This window comes from Pezoporus wallicus, unplaced genomic scaffold, assembly GCF_028554395.1.
Source record: "Pezoporus wallicus isolate ANWC-B61680 ecotype Strahan unplaced genomic scaffold, APGP_CSIRO_Pwel_v1 contig_5418, whole genome shotgun sequence".
NCBI classification, from domain to species: domain Eukaryota; kingdom Metazoa; phylum Chordata; class Aves; order Psittaciformes; family Psittacidae; genus Pezoporus; species Pezoporus wallicus.
In genome coordinates, this window is record NW_026640709.1 from 1,588,016 (window position 1) to 1,613,265 (window position 25,250).

Sequence of the window (25,250 nt, forward strand, 5' to 3'; positions counted from 1 at the left end):
TGGTTTTCATGTCCATCATGGCACCAACCCCATGCGCTGGGGGCTGCCTACAACCACTGAAGGGTGCTCCATTAGCTCCTCCAGGCTGTGATGGGTGGTGAGAGCAGTACTGCTCTGTGGATGCCAGCTCCCTGCCTGGCTGCTCCACGGGAAACACAGTTGTGCCTTGGGTCACACCGGTTCTGAAGGCTGGGAGATGACTGCAAGGGGGATCTCAGGAGACAAGGGCCCGACACTTGCCCGTCTGAGAGGCCCGAGGTAGCAGCCTAAAGCTGCCAGGTGCTCTACCCAGGACCTCCCAACACCGTTCGACTTTTGCCCTGACGCGCTGGGCAGAGCAAGATGGCTGCCCAGCGCAGAGGCAGCAGGAGCGCTCCCACTGGAGGGGGCAGCTAGCAGGCGCACCGGGAAGCACGGCCAAGGATGCCTCGTCAGCAGCGGCTCGTTCTCCGCACCCCAGCCTCAGCGGAAGCCCCTGAACGTACAGGGTAGGCGGGGAGAGAGATGGGTCCGGCCGCGGCAGAGGGCGGGTTAAGACTCCGTTCCCCCGGGCCTGTCCCTCATCCCCCGCTGGGTGCTGCCTGCCCCACCTGCCTCGCCGCCGAGCCCGAAAAGGGGTTAAAAGCCTGGGGCGGGTGATGTCAGTTCCTGCGCTCCTCGGGAGGGCTGGCTCTGATATTTGAGATGGGCTCCCCCGCTCTAAGTTAAACGGAGCGGGGATGGTAAAGTGCTGAATGGGACAGAAGCCTCGCCGGACACCTGCCTGCTACCCAGCACCGCGCAGCCGCCCGAGGTCAGGGCTGGCACTGCCGGTCTCCCTGCTGCCGCTCCAGCTGCGGAACCCGCGGATACTGCCGGCTGCGCCTGTCACTGCCCCGCTCCGCCGGGGCGAGACCCCCTCGCCGGCCAAGGTGAACGCGGGCGGAGAGGTGGCCCGATCCCCCTCGCCGGCCAAGGTGAACTCGGGCGGAGAGGTGGCCCGATCCCCCTCTTAGCTGCCGGGAGTGGCGGCTGAGGGCCCGCGGGTGGGAAGAGGGGGGTGGGCGCTGGAGGGCCGATCTGTGCGGGACTGGCTGTCATAGCCCTTCTTCTCCACTCTTTTCTTTCTTCCAAGTGACGGCAAGGGGCTGACTGGCGCGTTCCGGGGTGATGTTGTGTCATCTCTGATAATCGAGGTTTGCTGCTTCAAATAAATTGCTTGCCTGCGGGTGTGGGACTTTGGTCACTGAGACAGCATGGAGGAGGTGGGGGGAGGAGCGGCGACACGGGGGAGGGGGGGAATGCAGCCCAAGAGCAAGTCCTGCAGTCTCTTCTGCCTCCCTGCTGTGTGGGCAAGGCCTCTGGAGGCAGAATGACAAAACGCGCCCTCTTCCTACCTCCTGGCACTTCTGCTAGTCAAGTCACCTGCGCTGATGTAGAGGAATTCTTAATCCCCCCCCCCCCCCGTTTAGCACGTGATTTTTCCCCATGTCTTGCACATCCCAGGTAGCATTTATGAACTGCAAATGATCGAGTGGCTGAACAATTCCAGTGATCTCAGGGTTAAAAAGCTGGGTGTTAAAGTGGTTGTGAAGTGGAAAATGAGGTGACTGCGGGGGGTGAGTTCCTTAATAGTATGATATTTCCACACTGAGTTTTGACCAACACCCATACTGCTGACCCTCTTGGTGTTGATGCAGTGGCATGGGAAGAAATCTCTCTCCTTTCACATGCTACGTTTATTGCACTTGTAGTTATTCCTTTCGTAGTAAGATGGTAGCTGAAAGTTAGATTCAGCTCTGGTTTTCAGGCAGGGTCTGGTGCATTTTACTGGCAGGTGCACTTCTGTGCTGATTGAATCTCTGTAACAGCCTGGGTAAACTGATTCCTGAGCTGAGGAGAAACTGGCATTTGAAATACAGAAATACTGTTTCACTTGTCTGCGTTGTTTACACTGAATGAACAAAGCTGCAAACATTTTGCTTGCATTTGTGCCAGCACCTGAAAGTCTTCATGTTGATTTATTGCTTTTTGTTTTCAGAAGGCTTGGTGGAAGTATGTGAAGTTTCTGAAGTGTTTTGAATTCTAGTCTGGATCCACCAACATCAGGAACATAAGCTGATTCAGATCTAAAATCTTGAAAAATCCAAACCCAGTGGTGACACTCTGGTGTAAAATTTATGTTCATCGGAATTACAACTGGATATAGGGACTCCAAGTAAATATATTAGTATTTATTTTGACTATAGCATTTGGTGTCGGAATTGTCTGTTGATTTCAACTTCCATATAGTCAAAAGTGGAAGTCTCATGTCTGCATTTAGCAGTTGGTTCAGTCATTTAGTCCCCCTCCTAAGTTCTAAGGACTTTGTAGCTCCCATTATCTTCACTGGAAGTTGGTTGACACTTGAAAATCAAGCTGTTCTTTAGAAGAGAATCTGTGCATTTAAGAATGAAGTATTGGAAATCTCAGCTTGTTTGAAGAAAGTGGCTGCCTCCTATTTTCCAAGTTCCTAAAGTAAGAATACATACACTATTCTGAAAGTGTTTGATTCTCAACTTCTTTATATGCCAAAGGGGGGAAAAAGAACCAGTTTTGTATAATCATATAAATATGGTGTATATAACCATATAAATATTTTATCTGATACAAAAGGACCAGTTTGGTGTGGGGATCAAATAATTTAGTGGATTAAGATGGTTAAGAATTGCAAAAAAAGGCATATTGAAATGATAGGTCCAGTAGCAAGGATTTAAAATTAATCTGTCAAAATAAAGTTGATACTGTAATTCATAAAGTACAGTTGTTCAGAAGAATGGGTGAGAAAAAATGATGCATTTAACAGTAAATAAAAATTTGGAATAAATTTTAAATTGTAAATAAAGTTGTCATGGGTAAACATGAGCCATTGTGATAAAATATCCTCTCTGAAAAAAGGGTGAAGTTTTACTAGAGAGAGGAAAAGCTATAATTGTAATCTCTGGCCTTCAGAAATCAACTGATATAATGACACACAGGGAAGTTATTAGCTTAAGTGGAAGAGCTGGGAATTAATGGAAGAGTGATAAGGTAGACAAATTACAAAAAAGAATGTGACAACGCTGTGCTGAAGGGTGGGGGAGGAGTCTGTTATAAGGTAGGTATTTTCTATAGGTAGATATTTTGCAATCAGCTGTAGGGATAATCTCCCCAGGGAAGTGATGGACCCTTTTAAGATTTGGATGCATAGGTGCTGGGCCATCTAGTCTAGATCATGCTTTGCTAAGAAAAGTTGGACTGGATGATCCCTGAGGCCCTTCCAGCCTGGTATTCTGTGATTTTTCTGGGAAAGTTGGCTGACCTGCAGAATTAGTAATGATTAGTATTGACACAAAGTAAAATCACACCTTTGAAATAGTAATAAAGTGGGCACAAGCTGGAAGAACACTAGTTAGGAACAGCAGTGGAGGAAAAGATGTGGATATGCTAATCGATTTCAGGGCAACCATGGGCCTGCTAAATTTTGCAGTGGCCTGTAGTACGGATATTCTTGATCTTGTGGAGATCTGGCACACACCTGTTCTTTATTAATCTATTCCAGTATCATTGTAATGGGCCCCTGCACTTCCATGCCTGACATTTGCAAAGTTAAAACCTGTGTTGGCTTGTCTGTGAATGTCAACCATAAATGTAATGTGGTTCTAAGAAAGGCAAATGCAGTCAGGTGAGGTATTCCCTAGAAGAGTGAGAAGTATTAAATGCCTTTACACAAGGTTTTGATGAAGCTGCATCCTGCCTTTCAGATGCAGTTGTGGTCACCCATGTCTATGGATGAGAGTAAAAAAGATAGGATCCAACTTTTCTAAGCTGGAACAGGTGCAAAAGGAGAGTAGTGACCTTTTCTCGTGAGACTAAAAGAGGCCCTTATCTCTAGCCTTGCAAAATGAGGATTTTAGAGAGAAGCTTTTGATATTTATAAGTATATCAAGGGATAAATAGGAGGGAAGGGGGAAAAACTAGTTAAGCTTAAGGGCAGTAATCTACAAGAATGAACAGATACAAGCTGGTTGTTATTATATTTATGCTGGTAATTAGAAGGCAGCTTATTAGAGGGGTGAGGTTCTAGAACAACAGGAGTAGTGGGAGCAAAACTGCCTCCATGGTTTTGGGGAAGGGCTGTGTTCATTTATGAAAGGGATTATGAGACACAGTTATTTGCAGTGAGAAGGAAGAAGACTTAATGATTCAAGTTATCTACAGTCTTAGATTTCCTATTCAGAACAGGGTATTTTAGTTCAATCAGAAGTTATGGACTATCTGAGGAAATTACTTTTGCTCTGGCATAGGCTGTGTGGTAAATCAGATTCATTTTTCTTTGTGCAATTAGAGTTTATCCCAATTGTTCATATGTCCTCATTGGACTTAAACTATGTATAAAGACTAAAGTATCTTTATACCTGTCTGAAAGAGAACAGAATTTAATTTGAGAGTTGAATTATGTCTGGGACAGGGTTAGCTATAAGGCAAGCTTAGGGTGTTGTAGGATCATGACTTAGTACACTCTTTTGGCTTGGAGAAGGACTGATCACACTATATTAGAGGGAAACCCTACAGTGTTATTGTGAAGTGTGCCTGTCAATACCTGGCAAGGAGCTAGGTCTAAAGTTTTGATCAATGTGCTGGACTAGGCTGTTGTAAAAGTTGGTCCATGTGTTTCTGTAAAGCAGTAAGTGTGCTGCTTGTGAAATACTGGTCTTCCTTGCTATCTCGGAGTGTATTCAGCATGGACATGAGTGTGCCTTTTCCTTGTTTTACTTAAACCTACTTTCTGACCTGGAATAGTATTTCATACATCAACTGGAAAGGCAGGCAACTTGATGCCTGGTAGACTTTCTATTACTGAAGAGAGAAACCTGTATATAAGATAACTCGCAGGTAGTGTTTGTAGCTAAAGGATACAACACGTCTTCCTTAATTCAGAACATCAGGGGTATATCTGCTTAGAGTGGCTTGCTGTGTTAGGTATACTTACACTGCTATGTGTGTTATACTAAGGGTAACTTGAATATCAGGTCTCTTAGGCAAAATATGAGCCAGTTATCCTGGCAAGTGGGTACAACTAGAGGAACACCTTAAGCTTTTCTACCCTGCAAAAGGCAGATGTAAAAGCAATGAGGCGGAGTGACTTCAGTACTCTTTCCCAAGTCTTGGTCTGTTGCTTTGGTCCCAGTTCAGGAAAGCCCCAGGTTTGCCTGTGAGTGGATGAGAAGTTCCTTTAGTAAGTATAGATATCAGTGTTTCGATGAAGCTGATGAACTAATAACTTCTGGTTTTGTAAACATTTGTTGTGGTAGGGTAATACATCTGGCTGCTGGACTGCACACACTGGGTTGATATTATATACCTCCTTGTGAGTGTTCAGAAATTCTGGAATTTGATTAAGGACACCTACTACCTTCATGTCACATACTTTGTACTCATAGCAAGTTATCTGAAATGTCTAAACAATTACTAAGTAAGACAATAAAATAACTTCAAAAAACCACAGCTTTTTCCACTTTGTGGAGTTGTGTGTGTCTCTTGATGTCTACAAGGACTTCAGTAGACCTGCATGACTTGTTCAGCCCTAGCTTTTATTCCTGTCTGGGATCTCCTTATTTTTTAACAGAACAAGTGTTTAAATAGTGTGGTAAGCTACTGTTATTGTGGACTGACTGTATCAAGTAATTAGGGATTGGGAACACTGTTGCTTCATATATCACATCCTCTTAACACAGTCTGTGTGAGATAAGACACTAGTGCCCCAAGTTAATAATTGGTTTTGTGACCTGAATTACATTTGAGAAGTTTTAGTGGCTTGAGAGCTTGTAGCCATATCAGTACAAAGGAGGCAGGAGTAAAAATAGTCCTAGTCTATAGGTAGATGCTGAGCAAGGCTGTAAGGGTGATAATAAGGCTGCTTGTGGAATATACAGCATGATGTAAATTCTCACTTTAAAGAGGAAAACTTATTTGAATGTTTATCTCCTATCCATTAAAAGAGTGAGCTCTGATAAAAGGCAGTATCAGTAACTTGGGATTGTACCATTTCATCTTTTGCTTGCAGAGGAAATGGCCTTTCTTACCAGTCCTGTAAGATGGAAAAAGGAATACAGGGCACAAGGAGTGAAAAGTTTGCCTGTCTAAAACCACTTCCCCTCACCCCCTTTTCTCCTCTAGGATTTTTAGAGCACCTCAGACGACATCCCAAATGTATGATTAACTTCACAATGGCAGAACTCACAGTGGAGAATGGCAGCTGTGTGGACTGGCAAAAGCGATGCCTTGTATTGGAGTCCCAGCTCTTCAAATTCCGCTTGCAGGCAAGCAAGATCCGAGAGCTGCTAGCTGAGAAGGTGAGGCACTGATGGCTTCTTCTAGTTTGCACTGAGTTATGGCATGAAAGCAAAAAAATCTATAAATGCTGAGCTATCCAATAAAACTGTTACTTGCAGTGAGGCTCCCTTCCTTGATTACAGCGTGTCACTGAACTCTGCTTATCACTTGAGATACAGAAATGTGCCTGTCGGAGTGGTGTAAAGTGGCGTTAGTGAAAATAAGAATTTGGCCTTGTTTACTGGAATGTCATATACTTGGTCTCTGCTGCAAAAGCGTGTATCAGCAAGATTCTGGATATCTAAAATGACTGAGGCAGCTGCAAAGGTGAATATTTTGGATAAAACCAGCAGGATCAGGACTTGGCTGGCAATGGAGAAGCTTACAGGAGTGCAAATTATTCTGTAACGCTAAAAGGCTGGACAGGGGTATGTGTACTGTCATAGTGTTAGAATAACATCGCATATCCAGTCAAAACACTCTGGGGATGCTGAAAAGCAGGACTGAGATATTGAGATCTGGATGTTGGAAAATTTCATGGCATCTGTGGTTTTGTAGGCATCTCCTACTAATCTCTTTCAAGTGTGCTAATTGAACTCATCTGCAATTCTAAGAGAGAGGACTGCCAAAGATTTTAGAGGGGTTTGTTGGGTAGGTTCGGTTTTGTGGGTTTTTGTGGTGGGGTTTTTTTCATCATGATGTATATTTTTGGTGAGGTTTTTTCTTTACCTTAAATTCAGTTATTTTTTCAACTTATATTAAAGCTTTTTTATTAACCTCTAATTTGCATAGAATCCAACTTTGTAGGTTGCTGTGGGGTTCCTTCTTTCAAAATTTGGCTTACATTACCACAGTCAGTCCAAGGTTGCTCAGATACTCAGTTACTATTGGGAAGTGAAAACAGTTTCTTTCAGTCACAGTTTGCTAGTGAAGTTGAAATCTTTACAACTGTCTGCAGTTTATTCCAAATGCTTTTAATCTGTACCGGATGAAAGGTATGTTCTAAACTCACTTCTGCTCTATTTTGTATTATGGAACTTTTATGTATATATTCTTGTTGGTTGATTTTGGATGTAAAAAAATCCAAACTGTATCTACTTCACAGTAGAGCAATCTTCATCCTTGCTTTTCATCACTGTTATGTTTCCACTAATGCCTTTAAACTGCATGAGACATTCATTGCACTATTCATGTTTTAAGAAATGATGCAATTCTAAGAACATTCTTCATCTTTTCAAGGTAGCTTCTGAGATGAGCCTTAGTGATTACTTATCTTGGGAAGCACTGAAAGTGGTTGTAAAGTATATTTAGATAAACGTGCATTAAAAAATCCATGTGTAGATGTGGCACAGCTCTGGTGAAGATGACCAGTACTTATGTGCAATACTTTGCTTGTGCTTTATTAACTTCTGCATTGAGAAACTTCCTGACTGCCTCCACATAAAACAAACCCACCTACCAAACTTTCTTTTTGGAAAGAAAAAAAAAATCTTCTTATTCTTTTGAAAGATCTTTTGACTGTCTCTTTAGGAAGGTTTGTGAGTGATGGTAGAGAACGAAATTTTCATCTGCTCCAGGGTCCTTCTCAAGGAATGGACCTGACTGCTGTTAATCCAGCCTTTCATTCATTCAGTCAAAGTGATGTTCCCTTCGTTCAGATTAAGGAGCAGCTTGGTTCGGTGATCAGATTACTCTGTAACTACTTGTTCAGCACTGTCCTAGGCTTTCTCAAAGGGTAAAGAGCTAGCAGGTTTGAAGTTCCCTACTCTGAATGTCATGTGGGAATGGGAGAGCCTTGGGGACTCTGGGGCATCTCTGGCAGGCTCTCCTGAGGCACCAGAGCACACAGTGCTCATGCTGAACACTATAGTTGAAGTGTCCTGTGACTCAGGTTCCTGACTGCTGTGCAAGGACTTGTTCACAGACTCTTCTTCACTAGTCCTTGATCATCACAGGACTCCCCAGCAGTCGCAGCAAATGGGACTCTGGCCCGCACTGCATCCTTCTCCCTCTCAGATGGGCAGTGATGCTGAACTGAAGGAGATGCATGTGATCTGCATAGTGATGTCAACTCCAGCGATTTTTATCATAGATTTTATAGCAACTGTGGGGGTTTTTTTCCATTTTTTCTTACAGTTCTAGCTGTGAGAATGAAGATATTTGGACTTATTTGAAAGAGTACTGCATCTGCAAAAAGGTTATTTGAGTGGGCAGGGACAAAGATTGTGAAAAATGTGAAGTGGGCACAGTTTGAAGCTGTGTTGCCAACCTGCGGTGAGCATTGCCCCTGAGATCCTCTGATATTGTTTGCAGCAACAGGAAAATAATAAAATAATCACAATAATAAATAAAATTGGTTTTGCTAGTGAAAGTGAAGAGCAGTGTCAGCAGCAGCATGATACTTGCTCACCAGCATGGTTGTCTCAGGGGTCTGGAAGCTACTGGTTGAAAGATCTGGAAACCTGTTCCCCCACATTATTTTAAAGTAATCTTTATAATTAACTTTATGATTTAAAAGGCAGATTTTACTATTTTAACTCACAAAATACCCTAAACACTCATGCCTGGCATTGGTAGTACAATGTGTGCTAACAGTTTAAATACTTCAGATTTTTAAAATCCGCTTAGATTGAATAATCTAGATCACTGTTCAGAACATGAGGAATTTAAAACCCGTTGGTTTAACTGCCAGTGCCCTAATTCACATGGTGTGAACTTCCATGTCAGTAGCCCAGTCGTAGCTATCAACCAGTGCTGCCCAAGCTGTGCAGAGCCTGACTGCAGGTCGGTGCAGCAAAGGGACCCCATCCGCTGGCCTCCAAGACAAAGCTCTGCCATCCTGCTGGGCCCCTGCAGCGTATGAGACACCTGGGTCTTGCCTTGTTGTAGACATCAGCAGGGATCTGGTCTCTTTGGAAACATGCAGTTGTTTCTATTCTGACTTTCTTGTACACACACACACAAAGAAAGGGATACTCCTCTCGGTGAGTGACATAGCAGGCTGTTGCCCTGGCAGCAAGTTGACCTGGTTAGGAGTGAGCTCTGGAAGGAAACAACAGGACGAAAATGAGGCTGAGACATGCAGGAACTTTTTTGACTCAGTTTTATTCAGCATATTCTGAGCCATTAGGAGAGGGAAAGCCTCTGTCAATGATTGATAGGAGGGTCTTTTGCAGCTTTTAGAAGGACCATCTGGGTAACTTTCAACCTGCTTCTGTCTTACTTCAATAGTAAACAATGAATATTTGGAAAGAGCCTCCTTTGGCTCATGCAAGCACGGCTATACAACTGGGTCTGTTACTCTCCATACAAGCTCTCTGGGCTAATGTTTGGGAGAAGAGTTACTAGAAGTTGGCTTGGTCACTAAGTTTTATGTGACCTGGGTCAAGTTGCTTAGTAACGTTTGTCAAATTATAAAGCATTTCGAATGAAAGGACCCATGTAAATACCAAGCATCATTATTAATTCACTGAGGGATTTGAAAGAGCCTTACAACCATGGATGTATTAAATCTGAATGCGCTCCAGTGAGATAGCTGACACCAGGGATAGGTGAAGTAATCATTTTGTGCACATGAGAAACACAGGAGTTATTTAACAGTTCATAGCAGGACAACCCAACAATGTAGTACAGGAAGTTAAGAAAAGTGCAAGTTCATTTAAGGCTACAGAGGGAATCAGGGTGACAAAAGTAATTGATTTGACTGGAACTTAGCCAGGTCACCCTGCTTGCACAAGAAATTTCATAACTCTTAAGTGATCAGGAATGGCCCCAACATGCATTCTTTGTCCTGATCAGGGTCCAGGACTGCTAGCAATGCAAAGCAGACTGTCGTGAGGCTGGGACAACAAGGTGTTTTTCAGTCAGAACAGTGTTGCCTTCTTAAAATAACCTGAGTCTTTCAATGAAAATCACCCACCTTGTGGAGGATTAGATTATTAGTCTAAGAGGATAGTCTTTGGGCTCCACTTAGCATCTGTCTTTCACCAATGTATTTGGCTGCTGCCTGTCTATAGTGATGATTGTCCAGAGACTACTAGATAAATGCATGGGTAGATCTCTGTTCCTAATGGACACACACTCGTGTCATAACCCAGACCACTGCTATTGGTGTTACATTGCCTTGAGTTCAGTCTCTACCAAGACTCAGAAACTCTCAGGCCTTAGGTCAGAGCAGCTTTGGCTGGCTGTGCAATATCCTGTGGAATCTCTCTGTTCCTCTGCCAAAGAAATGTTCTTGATATTAAGCTCCATAGACTGTAATGTCCTTGATTACTTCACTGAAAAGGCAAACCTGAAGAGGTATCATGCTAAATGTGGCACTTTCTGATCTTCATGGTTTGAATTTGTTATGGCATGGCCTTTTAAGTTATATGACCGTTGAGCTGTCTACATATATATACCTTCTTGATATGTTTGTTGGTAGGTGTCAGTCTGCTCTTATGATCAATGTGTATGTATGAAAAGGAGAGTTGTCTTGTTACCATCTCATAGCAGCCTTCCAGTATCTGAAGGGGGCCTACAAGGATGCTGGAGATGAGCTTTTCATTAGGGACTGTAGTGATAGGATAAGGGGTAATGGGTTCAAAATTTAACAGGGGGAGTTTAGATTGGCTATAAGGAAGAAGTTCTTTACTGTGAGGGTGGTGAGGCACTGAACAGGGTGCCAAAGGAAGTTGTGAATGCTCCACCCCTGACAGTGTTCAAGGCCAGGTTGGACAGAGCCTTGGGCGACATGGTTTATTGTGTGGTGTCCCTGCCCATGGCAGAGGGCTTGGAACTAGATGATTTTAAGGTCCTTTCTAACACTAACTATTCTACTATTCTATGATTTGTTTTCTGCTTGCAGCATGATTTTTTTAATTTTCTGAAGCTGATTCTATGTCATTCCTTCATTAGAAAAAACACAAGTAAATGCTGGAAACTCTGTGGAGCATTCCTTAGATGTTGCACCTTAGTGGATGAAAGTTACTGTCACTGGTTTCGTAGTACTGGACTTAAATCTGAGTCCCATTGAAGAAGGTCAAGTAGTGGAAGATGAACCAAGGACACATTGCAAGTACTGAATGAGATCCTTAGTTGCTGTTTAAAAAATAAAACAGACTGGGCTCTAGTAGTAAGTTGTTAGAGGAACCCCAGGTACACCTGCATTTCAGTGGGAATGAGGCAATTCATATACATTTAGGTAAAATTCTGTTCAATATCCTTTGACTTCAATAGCATCAGTGCTCCAATAGAGAATCACAGAATTGTCAGTTTGCAAAGCTCTTTAAAATTAAAAGAAGCATAGAAAACCTAAGATCATTATTTATCTTGTCAGTTATGAATCTGTGGTGTTTTGAAGCCAAAGGGAAATATTCATTGATTGTAATGTGACATCAAAAGGAACGTGCAGTGAGCTTTCTAAAATGTAGTCATTTTTATTTACCATTGTGAATGAATCCTAGCTGAAATAAACCCAAGAAAGGACAGTGTGCTGTAGACAGGCTTCTACAAGGGACCCTTGGTGTGTAAATTGTAGAGATGAGGTCAAGACTGTTCCTCTGACCCATGTAATGAATGATGAGGCTCACTAACGAGAAAACAGTTCTGGTAAATTCAAAGTAGGGCAGAAGGCTAGAAAAGGGCAAAGGAATTTATTGGGTTTTTTTAATTCCCCCTGGTCAAAGCTGTCCATTTAACCCTAAAGATGCCAAAGATCTGTAGACCTGCACAAGAAATGGAAGACTCCTGAGTAAAACTGGTGAATTTCCAGGTGATGTTAATTTCTTTTCTTTCTTCCCACCTTTCCCCTCCTCTTCTGGCTCTGAAGATGCAGGAATTGGAACAGAGAGTGGTAGAAGCAGAACAAAGAGCTGAGGATGCGGAGAAACAGGTAAGAGATTCTCTTATGGTTTCTTTGGTACAAGCCCAGCAGTAGCTTACTCTGAATTCTCTCCAGTCTAGCATGCAGACAGCACTCTGCAGTGCTGTGCCCTGCTAGGAAAACATTGATTTACAGTGGTAAATTGATTTTTCTGGTCTCCTTCACAGTTTTTAAGCTTGAGCTATTAACAGGTGCCTAAATATGTTCAACCCTAAGTGAAAACCAGCAGTTTGTATTTGCCTCTCAACAGCATTTAGCCCTGTCATCCGTGATATACGTGCTCAGTTATGGTAAAGCAAGTGGATATTGGACCTCAGGATTAAAGCACAGGGGTAGAGCTGCCTGGTAGGTCCTTAGGAAAAAAACCCAAAACTTAAAGAGTACTGGTAAGGACTTGTCTACAAGTGGAGAAGGTTCTGTGAAAGGGAGTATCTGCAAAGTCTATCAGTTGTTTTGTACTTTTCATAACTACTGCTCTGGCTTCAGGACCCTATGGAGAAAGACAGTAAGAGCTGGATACAATGCATATTACTGTAACCATCTAAAAAATAGGTATATTGTCTAAGCTAGTCCTTCTATGCTTCTTGAATAATGGACAAGGGAGGAGAGATAGAGACTTCAGCTTGTGAACAAGCTATAAAGAATAATAGACCTTTGGGAAAGTTACAACGTGCACTGTGAGGAGTATTATAAAAACAAAAGAGCCAGGAGGGACAGATGTTCTAAGCTGAAGGGAAGGTTTGAGATGAGCCAGCTCTCTTCAACTGGGCAAGAGCTGCAGGGCTGAGCACTGAGCCACAGATTTCAGTGTGGAAGTAAAAGCCATGCAAGATGGCAAAGAATGGCTGTCAAAGATCACTTCAGTAGTGAAGGACTAAATAGGCAGTGTTATAAGCACAGGGAATCATACTGCCTAGGAACCAAGAACTTGAAGTACCTGGTAAGGTATTCTGTCTGCAGAATGCACTATTCCATGCCAGTTTCATACTGACATCAAGATTTTTTTCTGACCAGCTTAAATATAGGAAAGATGCTAGGCACTGTGCTGTTGGTCTCTATGCTAGATCAGCAACTGCCAGTCAAGAACGAAAGTTGTTATTGAGAGTGATATCAGTAAGTCCACACCCAGCCAGGACAGGCAAAGGTAACATTGTCATTGTGACACCATCATCAGGAAATGAAGATATTGCCACAGACCAATGAAGAAGGTTTCATACTAGCAGATGTCTCAATGACAGGAGTAGGCTATCCATGATATAGTAAGATGCAATTACAAGATGGAGTAGATGTAGAGCAAGGCCAATTCAGGCCTAAGAATGGGCAAGAAAAGAACTTTGCTGGGAAGGTGTAGGAAAAATGAGGGTTGCTTTCACTCACCTGCCACCAGCAGAAGTGAGGTTTGCCTTCACTAATCTGCCACCAGCAGTTCTGCAGCCATGTGTTGGCAAGTTCTAAAGACTAGCAGCCCTCAAAGTTTGCCTTTCCAGCAGCCTTATCCACATCCGAAGAAAGTGCTCCTAGAGAAGTACTTCATTGCTGTCTGACAGCCTGAAGAAGTGACAGCGTAGGAATAGGACTGTTCCCTTTCACTAAAAGTATATTCACTGTGAACGAGAAGCAGCTGACAAATGAGAAGGCTCCACATCAAGTGCAAAATCCCTTGTTATCTTTCTCTCCAGGAGCCTGGGGAGTTGGATTTGTTAATTCAATGGGCTCCCTGTAGCTGCCAAGCTCAATTAAGGAAATCACATGTTTGCAGTCCCCTCTCTGAGCCTCTAGTACAGAGTCAGCATTTGGGCATCAGACAGAAAGGAGGGGCCATTTCTTTTTACTATAATCACCCTAAACTCCAATGAAAACACATCCGACTCAGCAGGCTTAGTTTTCTGGCTCGGATGTTGGGCGCCTACCTTTCTGGTTCAGTATGAGGAAGAGGCAGTTTGCTTCTCTGCCTAATGCAGGCAGACAGCAGGACAAAACACAGCTTCTGCAAGTATGAAGTGTAGGCTGCTCAACAAAGCATGAGTAACTCTCTTGCACAGACTGTGAAGGGTTCAGATCATTGCCTGCACTCTGACTTCCTGGTTCTAAACTCAAGCCAAATTAATGGTATCTGGAGTTGGTTTCTTTACTGGTTGAGTCTCTCTGGGATCTGTTGGAACCAGATATTTTGCCATCACCAAATGGTGCAATTAGCAGTTTTGAGTTAAGTTGATGGAATTCCATTAATCCTTAGAAAAGAAGTCTTATAATCTGTTGCAATAGGATGAGGTAACAATAAAACAGGCTGACATATCAAGAGGCACGGGTTTTGAAGAAAGCAGAGGTTTTACAACATCTGCTAAAAAACCCAAAAGCATTAGCAGCAGCTAGATTTTAGTGCACTGAAACTTTGTCTACATTGAGGGAGCATTACACTGGTGATTCTCCAGCTGAGTTGAACAAACATTGGCAGTAGTAAGAGCTCAAAGACAGGCAAAGCTTCCGAAAAATCTGGCATGGTAACTCCTTAGCAGATCTTGAGAAAACGCCTGTCAGAAAGCTAGGAGTTGCCAAACTATTTTCTAAGCTGGGAAAAGGAGGAGGAAGGCACTCTGTAGCATGCTTCCTTATAAAAATCTTGATCTGAGGGAAATTGCCGGGGTTTTGTGGTGTATACCTTGGTAATGAATGTGGCAAAAAGCTGATCACTGTATTACGAGGAGGAAAATGTGATGTTCCTTGCACATATGTCTGTGTAGACTATAGTGCCTGTATTTAACTAATAGCATGTAAATATTTCACAATTCACAGCGTGGTTAGGTGTTCATGGTTCAGTTTGCATCTGTTACTGCTTCAGCATTACTAACAAATGGACAGTGTTCTTTTCACAAATACAGCTATAAACTGTAACCTAAAGGGTTTCTTTTTTCTTCCTTTCCCAACCCCAAGAATATGAAACGCACAAATGCTCTTAGTTAGTGTCTTACCACTAAACAAGTAGCTCCTTCATTTGCATTGTTCTGTTTTTTTTTAATCTCCCTCTGATTGTCATCACAGGTCAGAGTTATGGAACAGAATATAAAACTAGCTAACTTGAAGACTGGAGAATCAGACAGCTCTTTGCACAGGAAGTACCAGGAGCTGATGGGCACATTGCAAGGAAAGGAAGATCAGATCAACAGATTGGAGACACAGCTAGCGAAACAGGTAAAGCTGTTTTCTACAGGGAGACCTGTAGCTTTCATGAGTTGGAGGGACTCTGTAATGTATGTCTCAAAGGTATGGATTATTGTCTTCATTACATATTAGTCTCCCAGTTGCCTTCAGACCAGCTGTAAAATTATGCCCCGTTCAGTGCAAGATTCTCTCATTCCTTGCTCTTTCTAGACAAAAACATGCATTCAGCCTCAGTAGCCCTTTTCTCTTCATTATATTAGGTTGGTCAGTGTCCTTAAAGGACCTCCTTATGTTGGTGTTGAGTCAGTGTTGAGACCCTGACTGGAGTAATGCTAGAGTCTGGTCACAGTATTTCTCTGGCTTCCTAGCATATAGATTGTTCTGAAAAAACATTATGTAGCCCATCTCTGACTCCATATATGCTACTTCCTGGGAGGAGATTTTTCCCAGTCTTAAGCAATCCTTTAGTGCAGTTCATCTCTTGTCAGATGTCCTCACTATAAAAGAGCAGCTGGTTTCCAGTATGGATAGTTCTTAGTCCCTTCCATTCCCAGTTAGTGGAAAGAAGGAGCTACAACTACAGCAGGGCTTATATTTTGGCTCTAGTAAAGGCCTTGCCCTGTGGTCTTTGTAATATGAGGAATGTGGCATCCTTACATGTTGTTAAGCGAATTACTTTTAAATGGAAATAGCTTGTTAAGATTATACACAATATTGCCATTTGAGTACATTTTACATTTAACTAATTGTCGCCTATTTCAAGGGTACAATAGATTAGTAAGCTGTCTGAACTTACTCAGACCAAGTGTAGTGTGGAAGTCTTGCGTTAAGTCTGTAGTACTCTGGGTTTCATGTCAGTTCCCCAGAGCACCTTGTGCAGGCAGAATGCAGATGAAGTTTCTGCATTTTGGAGGAGAAAGAAGGGGTTCAGAAGGAGCTACAATGGAAGCAGCTCTTGCAATCAAATTTGAAAGAAATTCTGATTTACCCAAAAATGCGAGGTGTGATTTGATTAAAATCAACAAACACAAGTGTGGAAAATGTTCTGGTAGTAGAAATCTTATTTTAGCAACAAGAGGCAAAATGGGAAATGAAAACTGAAGTTTGAAAATTTCAGATAAGGTACAGTCTATTGGGGTCATTGGTTTAGTTTCAGAATGGGATAGGATGGTGGCAGTGCTGGAAGGTCACTAAGGGTCCTTGTAGGCATCCTATTTGTTTTCAGTAGGATGGGGAGAACTATGGAGTTCAGAGTGTTAAGAAGAGAACACTGAGGTCATGTCTGGACAATGCAATAGCATGGGATGCAAATCTCTGACTGCTTCTGGACCTTAAAGCATAATAACTGCATCTACAGGTGCTGTGCCCAAATGAATTCGTTCTACTTAGAGGTAGGGCTTGCTAAGCTCTGTGACAATGTTGTTGTCATGTCACTATTCTACTTTAGGACCCTGAATAAAATGTTGGCATTGTACTTCATTGTGTAGCATAGCAATATTATGAATCTTTTTACCTTTTGGTCTTTGATCTGAGACAAGTCCAGGTCATTAGGGATTCAAAGGCATTACCCATGTGGTGGATATTGAGAGGGCTATGATACATACATTATATGTGCCAGTTTATGTCAGACCATAGTGAGAACATCTAATATTCTAATAGTAGGCACAGCTAATATTCTGACTCCACCAAAGGCTGGTACCTGATGATTAGGAACATACAGAGACATATTCAAGGATGAAAGCTAAGTAAGTCCTCCTTTTAAAGCATCAGATTTGATTACTTTTATTTTATTATGCTCAACTAAAAATGTTACTGCTATCCATAATGTTGTCAAGGTCTATTTTAAAGTCAGCAAACATATTTGAATAGGTGTTTTTAAATGTACATTTGTGGTGAGTAGCATGTAGTTATTAAGAGTTGTGAAGATGTGGAGAATTTCCTGCTATTGTGTATTTATATGGTATTCATTAAGTCAACTTACACTCCTCAGTTTGGAAAGCTTAAATGTGGGAGGTGGGGGGAAGTGGAGTGAAGCACTGACATTTTTATTGTCATAATTACTGATACGTGTTCACATCATATTTTTAGCAGGGAAACTATCAACTGCTATCAGAAGGTATTACTGTTGTCCATTTAATCAGAGAAACTAGGGCTGAATGTGCCATACAGAGTATATCTGCCTTCCTTCCCTCCTTCCTGGGACTGATTTATCCTTGTAGCTGTTTAAACCACTTTGTAGACAGACCTTTAAGTGACATTGCTTATGATGAATCCACACAGCAGATGAACAGAAGGCTTCAGGTGGTTGTGGTATCAATCCAGCATCTTTTAAAGGAAATTCCCAGAAGAGGAGAACAATGCAGCTGCAAAAACACAGCTGCAAAAATTATGTCATAGCAATATTGGCCCAGCAGATACTCGGGGGGTTGGGGGGGGGGAGGGGAGGAATGCTCATAGTGCAAATCAAGAATATTCCCATAACACTTTTGTGTGAACTAGAACCTGTTTTAATGAATACGTAAACACACAACCACTTACACCATCTCAAAACCTCCTAGCAGGTCTTAGTGTTTCAAAGTCAATTTTTGTACCTTTTTTTAATTCCAAGTCTGCTATATTTATTTTTGGTGTTTTTTGTTTTTGTTTTTGTTTTTTTTTTTTTAATTTCTCAATGAGAACATTGTGTGTGCTAAATACATTGTTGGTGTTGGTTTCCATCTCCCTCACCTTTAAATTCTACCCTCTACATACACCTGTGCTTGCAGTGATTGAATCCTTTTTGCTTGGGATTATCAGTGTTCTATAAATCACTCACAGACACTGCTTAATTCTTAATAGCTTCAGCCAACCATATGTGTAAGTGTAGGCTGAGGGAACACTACAGACACTCAACAGCAACATTCCAAAAATATCTAAAACACCTAGGAAAAGTTGCGGACTATACTCAAAAGAAACTGTGGCAGGTGGGCAATCATTACCTGAGCTGTATTTTGCTATTCTACAATAAACTCTTTAAACAACCCTCTGAAATTTACTCTAAGACAACTTAGAGATCAATTTTTTTCAGAGGCCAGCTAAGTAATAATATCAAGTAGCAGTCTGGATTCTTACGTCTGGAATAGAAGCTTCAATATTTAAGTCACTCCTGATGCAGTAACTTACTGAGAACAGTTGTACGCTCCTGATGTATCTAATCTTTTTTTTGGCACAGAAACTATTGAGAACTGAGGAAGCCAAAATTGTTCAAGAGAAAGCTGCCAAGATCAAAGCATGGGTAACGTTTAAGCTTGGAGAGGTGAGTCTTTAGCTTGCTGAGGTTTGCCTATGAGTAGGTAGGTTCAGTGGCTGCACTGCCTGTGGGCTTCTGTGTAGGACAGTAGTTTGAGGACAGCCAATCTGCCACAGAAGCTTTCTGCTTGTTTCGCCCTACACACTCTCTCTTGCAGATCTAGGGTAGTCGTCCCTGTTACTGAGGGCTATTTACTGCTATGGGCAAACTATAAATGACAGTGAAGTCACTAATGCCCAAAAGCAGTCTCTGAAGAAGATTTACTAGTCAAAGGTAGCTTTCACCTGGCTTTCCTCTGACTCTCCCTTTTTTTCTCTGGGTGTAGTTTCTGTTTCTTTCTGACAAAACAGCTGTGACACAGAAATATCCTTTGCTCTTCCTTAACTTGCCATCTCTGGCTAACGCTGTTTTCTTACTCCCAGCATTTTCTCACATCTAACCTCTTCCTCCTATCCATCTTGCGGACTTTTGTGTCTGTCTGGGCCTAATTCAGTACGTTCTAGAAAAACAGAGATAGCAATAGGTCAGCGCACAGTTTTAAAGGCATGGTAATAGTTTACAACTAGAAGTAGGCCTATCTGCTTTTTTGTTCCAAGTTATAGCCATAGATTTCCTAGTTTGTGCCAGAAAGGGAATTTGTTGAAGTTGAAAGAAGCAGTCTTTGTGGGCACTAATTGTATTATGATGTGACTTTGTAACCTCATTAGACTGCCTAGATAATTCGCCAAGCTGCTGTGCTGCTTCTCTTTCCCTATGTGAGATAACTTAAGCTGCAGCTACATTACTGACTGATGCAGCACAAAAGAGGAAACATGAGGGCTGACTTGGTGTGACCTGCTGTGAATCCAGGACTATACATTCACACTGTGTCTTTGCTGGCAACAGAGTTCATACCAGATCCTGATTTTAGGTGCAGACCATGCACAAGTGAACCACTGTCAACTGAAAGACTTTGCACTTCAGTGTTGCAAATGGGTTGCTGTAGACAGCACCATGGGTGCAGGTTCAACTTTTATTTTGTCAGGAGAAAAGCCTCTTCGGGTGTACCACTGCTGCATTTAAGAATGTACGCTGAGATACTTCAAGCAAAGATGTAAGGCAAATTTGCAAAGAATCAGTTGTGCACTAATTGCAAATGTAAATGCACCCTTAATGTTTTGGTGTTTGTTTCTTTTTTCTTTGGTCCCCTGGACCCAGGGGATCTCCTTTTACCACATACAGGTTGAGAGGAGGGAAAATGCTCCTCCAGGGGAATAGTTTTTTTGATTCTCTTTCATGACAGTTATTTCTGGAACAGGAGTGAATGATAAACAGTAGCAGGCAAAGAAATTTAAAAACGTATTTGAGAAGTGTTAGTAGTATATACAAAGACCGTTTGAGAAAGCACAGCAAAGAGTTTAAATGGGTTGTCTAGTGGAGCTGCTGAATGGGATTTCAAGATGGCGGTGTTCAAGGCCAGATTGGACTGAGCCTTGGGTGACATGGTTTAGTGTGAGGTGTCCCTGCCCATGGCAGGCGGGTTGGAACTTGGTGATCTTAAGGTGCTTTCCAACCCCAATTATTCTATGATTCTGTGATTCTATGACTGGTAGACTCACCCATCCTTTATTCCTTTTCCTGTTAAGACACTTGAATGTAATAAAGATGAAGATCTGTACAGTGGAACACAGACACAGTTTTGCATTATTTTTCAATTTTTATTATTGTTGTTTCATAGCTTGAGCTAGAAAATTACCACCTGAGAAACTGTAATCAGAGACTGACAGAGCAAATTGAAGCCCTTCAGGATACATTGCAAGGTAAATGTGTTCACCTGGCGTTGTAGCCTAGTAACCACCATGAGAGTGGAAATTAGCATTCTCGGGTTGTATTCTTAACTTTGTCAGAAATTAGCACTTGTGATAGTGAGTAAGCAGTTGAAGTGCTCTGTTCCTTAGTGGGCCCATTTTTAAGATGGGAACATCATTGCTTACCTGCCGTAAACTCTTAACAGCGATTAACACAGGTCCCTGTTTTTCAGAGTGTGCTTTTGCTGGTAAAGTAGGTCACTGAGCTCGTGAATTAGAAGCACTCTTGAAATAGATAGCAAAACTCTCCATTCACTTCAGCAGTAGAAGTCCCTGAGGTACTGCACTTTACCTCTGCATACAGATTATCATCATCCCCATAGAACCTTTGCTGGTATGTGTGCTGAGTAACTGAGAAATGAATGGTCCAAAGTAGCATCTGCCTGGTCTTGCCTTTAGAAGCTGGGTTCTTCCATGCTATTAGGTTGGGCTGCGTACGGTGCTTATGCTTTTGTGGTTCTTGCTTGGTGAATAGATGGAGAACTTAGGTCTCCAGGGCTTAAAATCAGCACCTTTCATTGCAACACATTTTGAAGAAGAAATTCTCTTAACCATTTCCTTCCTGGTTTGTGGGGCTTTTCCTATGTTTGGTGGTTTCTTTTTTGTTGTTTTGTTGTGTTTTTTTTTTGGAGGGGGTAGGGGGTGGGGTGATGTGGTGTTCTGTTTGATTGGGTTTTGGGAGAAGTTGCGTGTTTTTTAAATTAGCATGATTTGGTCACAGTAAGATGAGCTAGTTTCCAGAACTTCACTGGTCATGCAGGAAGGGGGTATTTCTTTCCTGCAGAAGTCTTTCTGGCATTCCTGTCACTCAACAGCAAGGGAATAGGGCAAAATTCCTTCTAAATCCCACGTGTTTCCACAGCAAAATACTTTATGACTGGCTTTTTCCTCATGCCCTCTGGCTCTGGCTGTTTACAAAAAGAGAATGGCTGGTAAGCTGCGTTAATAATCTGGTATTAAGTGTACCCTGGATCCCAACTCTCTGAGCAGTAAACAGATCTGCTCTCACCTCTTATCCCTTGCTAGTCTCACTGTGCCAGGCTGAATTCAGAAGCCCTTGCAGAGATACAAATCTCTTTTTGCTTGCCATGCTAATAGTAACAACTTCCTCTGCTTAATCTGCTGTCACATATAGGAAGCTGCAAAAGTACCAATAATATTTAAATTGAATAGCCTTCTTTCTATCTACGGTAATGACTTACCTCAGGGCAGAGGGAAATGTGTGCCAGCATTGTGTATGCCAGCACTGTATGTTAGGAATAGCTTTGTTAACATTCAGCTCCTTGTGGCTCACATGCTACGGTCAGGCTCTCATGGTTAACTTTCTCAGCTGTGTTTCCAAGAGCAGGTTTTATCCTCTCTGCAATCATCAGTGATTTATTCTGCTGTTTGTCCTTCCCTGTTTTACTTTGTGTCTTCAGTTTGTTTCTACTTCCTTGTAAATCCCATTAGTGGTTAAGCAATGTCTGTAGAGTCTGACATTCAGGCAGCATTTTCAGCAATAGCTGTGCAGAGTCACACTTGCCCCTATCTATGCAATTTCCAAAGCATCTTATGGCTTGGTTCTTTTCAGTTAGGCAATTTATAAATGCCAATCAAAATCATAAAGTGAAGTAACATCCTCTGCCAGTCCAAGTTTTATCTGCACTTTCTTATACCCTATAGGTGCTATTCAGCAGAACCTGTAGAACTGAGATAGTCTTTAAATTTAGTAATTACAGAAAGGAAGAAAGTAGAAGAATTATAAAGTATAAGTTCTGAATAGACCAAAAATAATGGAGGCAATCTAGGATCCATCTTTTTTTGTCATCTTCTAATATAGCAACTGAAGGCACAGATTAAAAATAAAGAAATTTTTACAGCAAAAACATGTAAGTAACTTATAAAACTTGTTGACAAAAAGCAGTGCTTGAGTCATAGCACAAAAAGATAGAAAAAAGCTCTAGGGAAATTCTTGAAAAGAGAGTAACCTCACTATTTGCTGTGATGGTTAAGAAGGTCTCCATATGTATGCTGGAAGCCTCATCTAGCTCCTTTGAATGGGAGGAACCATACCAGTATATTTGATGGCATAAATCACTGTAGGTCTATTGGAGTCAAAAGCCACACTAAGCAATGTTCTGGTCACTTAGATGATTTTTGACAAAGTACAGTGTGGGTAGGTGTACTTTCTTCTCATGGCTATTTTAAGAAAAGAGACGTAATCCTGGATAGGTAAGAGTAAAAACTGCTATATTGAGTTAGATTGAAAGCTTGCATAGGTCAGCATCCTGTCTCCTGGTTGGCTGTGGATGTTCCATGAAAGAGTGTAGAAATTTTTGCAAGTAGATCTGTCCTTCCCTCTATGTACCCTTCTAGCTTCCGCTGTCAATGTTTTAGGAAGCTCCTAGACCAGAACTTCTGTCTAAACTGTTATTTGTACCACTGATAAATTACTTTTGCCCAGCCATCTCCTTTCCATTCTTACAGTCCTAATCAGGCCTGGGTGCTATTCAGATATGACTGACATGATCAACTTACATGACGAAGTGTACTTTTAGACAGTAAAACATTTAAATGCCCTAACCATGTGTTCTCTATTGTAGATATGACCAGCATTCCTCCCTTTGAGTCTCTTTGGAGCTGTAATCCTCTGAAGCCCAGAGCATCACAGACCTCTCTTGCTGAAAAGATAGACCAGAAAACTGTGCTCCTTACACCTGGTTTCAGACAGATATGTCAGACAGGACACAGCAAACATGTCCTCTCTACAGCAAATATAGTCCTTACCGATGACACCTTTACTGGGGATGGGGAGGATAAATCTCTGCTTTCCCAGAGCACGCTGAAGCTCATGTCAGACCAATTAAGCTGGAATCTCTCCACAGAGAAAGATGTATTCACAGCTGTATGTTCTGAACACAGGTTAGGGTGCTCTGATTCCACATCGCTGGGCCCTCCAGATGAGGCCACAAGAATCCTTGAGGCTTTGACTTACCAGTCATCTTTGGAAGGAAACTGTAGTGCTGTGAGCACCTTGCAACAAGTGGCTTTGGACAGCACACACTTCTCTGATGATCTGAGTGCCAGGTTCCGCTCCCACCGGCTGGATTCCTCTTCCTCAGGAGAAATAATGAGCAAGCTTGAGGGCCATCTCCAAACTGCTGAGCCATCTCTGGTTGTGTCAGCATCAACTATTACAGCACATTCCCTCTGTCCAGCAAGGGAATGCAACCTTGTCAGTAGTATGACCTTTCCAAAAGTACGATCTCCCAATACACCAAGAGATAGTATCCAACTAGCCAAGAGACATTACAGCCAGCCACAGCCAGGGACTAATTCTTTCCATCACGTAATGAGCTTAGAGGCCAGCACCTTCCAGCCCATCGTAAACTCTCCAGCCTGCCATGGACAAGTGAAGGAGACAGACATTGATGATGATGATGATGGGGTACTGGAGAAAATGGAGACAGAACGTGGCCCAGTGAGGGAAGAAGCTGGAGTGTGTGAGGAAATGAACCACTTATCTGCAGGGCAAAGAGTAGCTGTGAATTCTGAGGCTGGCATACTCGACCCAGGAGGCAAACCTCCCACACCACCACTGCACAGATTCCCATCATGGGTAAGAAATGCAAGAACAGTCTGAGAAGTGTTGCTTATCTTTGAGTCATGCCTAGTAGTTAGGCTACAACAGCTCTTGGTCTCAAGTAATTGTTTCATGTAAACATCAGTCATGTTTCTGAACCATCTAGTTTGGTAGTTTCAGATCACGGGGCATGCTGGTTCCACTGAGAGTTGTGGGGTTTTTTTTTTGTTTTGGATTTTTTTCCCTCTTTATAAGGGAGGGGGAGGAAAGGGTGGGAAATCTGTGAAAGAAAATAATATATTATACAGGAATAAAAATGAAAGTCAGGAGGTACTGCATTGTGGTTTATCCTTATGGGTCATCAAAAGTTAATCTGTAGTTCTGTTGTCATGTGTTTAAGACAAATGAGTCATAAATGCAAGTGAATGGACCAGACCAGGAAGTTTCAGTGTCAAAGTAAGATGTGAATACTAGAACAGATTTGATTCTAGCATGCCTATTTCAGAGATTGGCTACTATTCCTTTCTCTGATATAAATTTCCTGTGTAAGGTTCTTCTAGTCCTTTAAGATAAATTTTTCACAGGTGACTTCAGCTCCACGCACACCTCCTAAATTTTTAACTTGAGTTTGGCAAGTAAATTTAATTAGAGAAGTGCTGAGCTTTTCTGCTGCAACTGTATTCAGTTTTAATTACAAAGAATGTTATACAATGCTAAATTATCAAGAAGTCGGGTCTTGGACATCTTGAAATGGGTACTCCAAAGGTATTGGGTACTTCAGAGAACATATGTGAGAGCACCCATCAATGTCCCTCCTGGGGGGGGTAAAATGTTTTATTAATATTTATAAGCATTGCAGTATTGTAGTCAGGAACACCAAGTGAAAAATCTGTTGTCTTCAGACTGCAGTCAAATTAATGCATCCAAGTATATCAATTGCTAAAGCATGAATAGCATATTAAATAGCAGCTTAATTAGTAAGAAATGCATATGATGTGCCCTGAATAAGAAGTGTCTGGGGAAAAAAAAAAAGCATGTAATATTTCATTAGAGACTAAATCACCATGTATATACCTACAGAAAATACTAATTCTGTATTGTACTTTTTTTGGTGTACTTGACTTTGCAGTCTTAGCTACTTTCATGTATATCTATTATGTATGTTAACTGATGGTGACTGGTTGTATGCTT

At 42.0% G+C, this 25,250-nt stretch overlaps 1 protein-coding gene across 5 annotated transcripts in view; it reads left to right on the plus strand.

Moving 5' to 3' along the window:
* Positions 1–428: 428 nt before the first annotated feature.
* The window catches only part of PLEKHH1 (pleckstrin homology, MyTH4 and FERM domain containing H1), a 51,338-nt gene continuing 26,516 nt past the window's right edge, over positions 429–25,250 (plus strand). Inside the window, exons 1-7 of one of the 5 annotated variants that reach the window (XM_057420024.1) lie at positions 429–488; positions 6,178–6,353; positions 12,146–12,208; positions 15,239–15,388; positions 18,570–18,653; positions 20,365–20,446; positions 23,080–24,095. In XM_057420024.1, the coding sequence (XP_057276007.1) occupies positions 6,213–6,353; positions 12,146–12,208; positions 15,239–15,388; positions 18,570–18,653; positions 20,365–20,446; positions 23,080–24,095 (1,536 nt within the window). In that variant the 5' untranslated portion in view covers positions 429–488; positions 6,178–6,212. Of the gene's footprint in view, positions 489–951; positions 957–6,177; positions 6,354–12,145; positions 12,209–15,238; positions 15,389–18,569; positions 18,654–20,364; positions 20,447–23,079; positions 24,096–25,250 lie in introns of those variants that run through there. The other 4 variants (XM_057420022.1, XM_057420025.1, XM_057420026.1 and 1 more) reach the window with 4 other exon arrangements.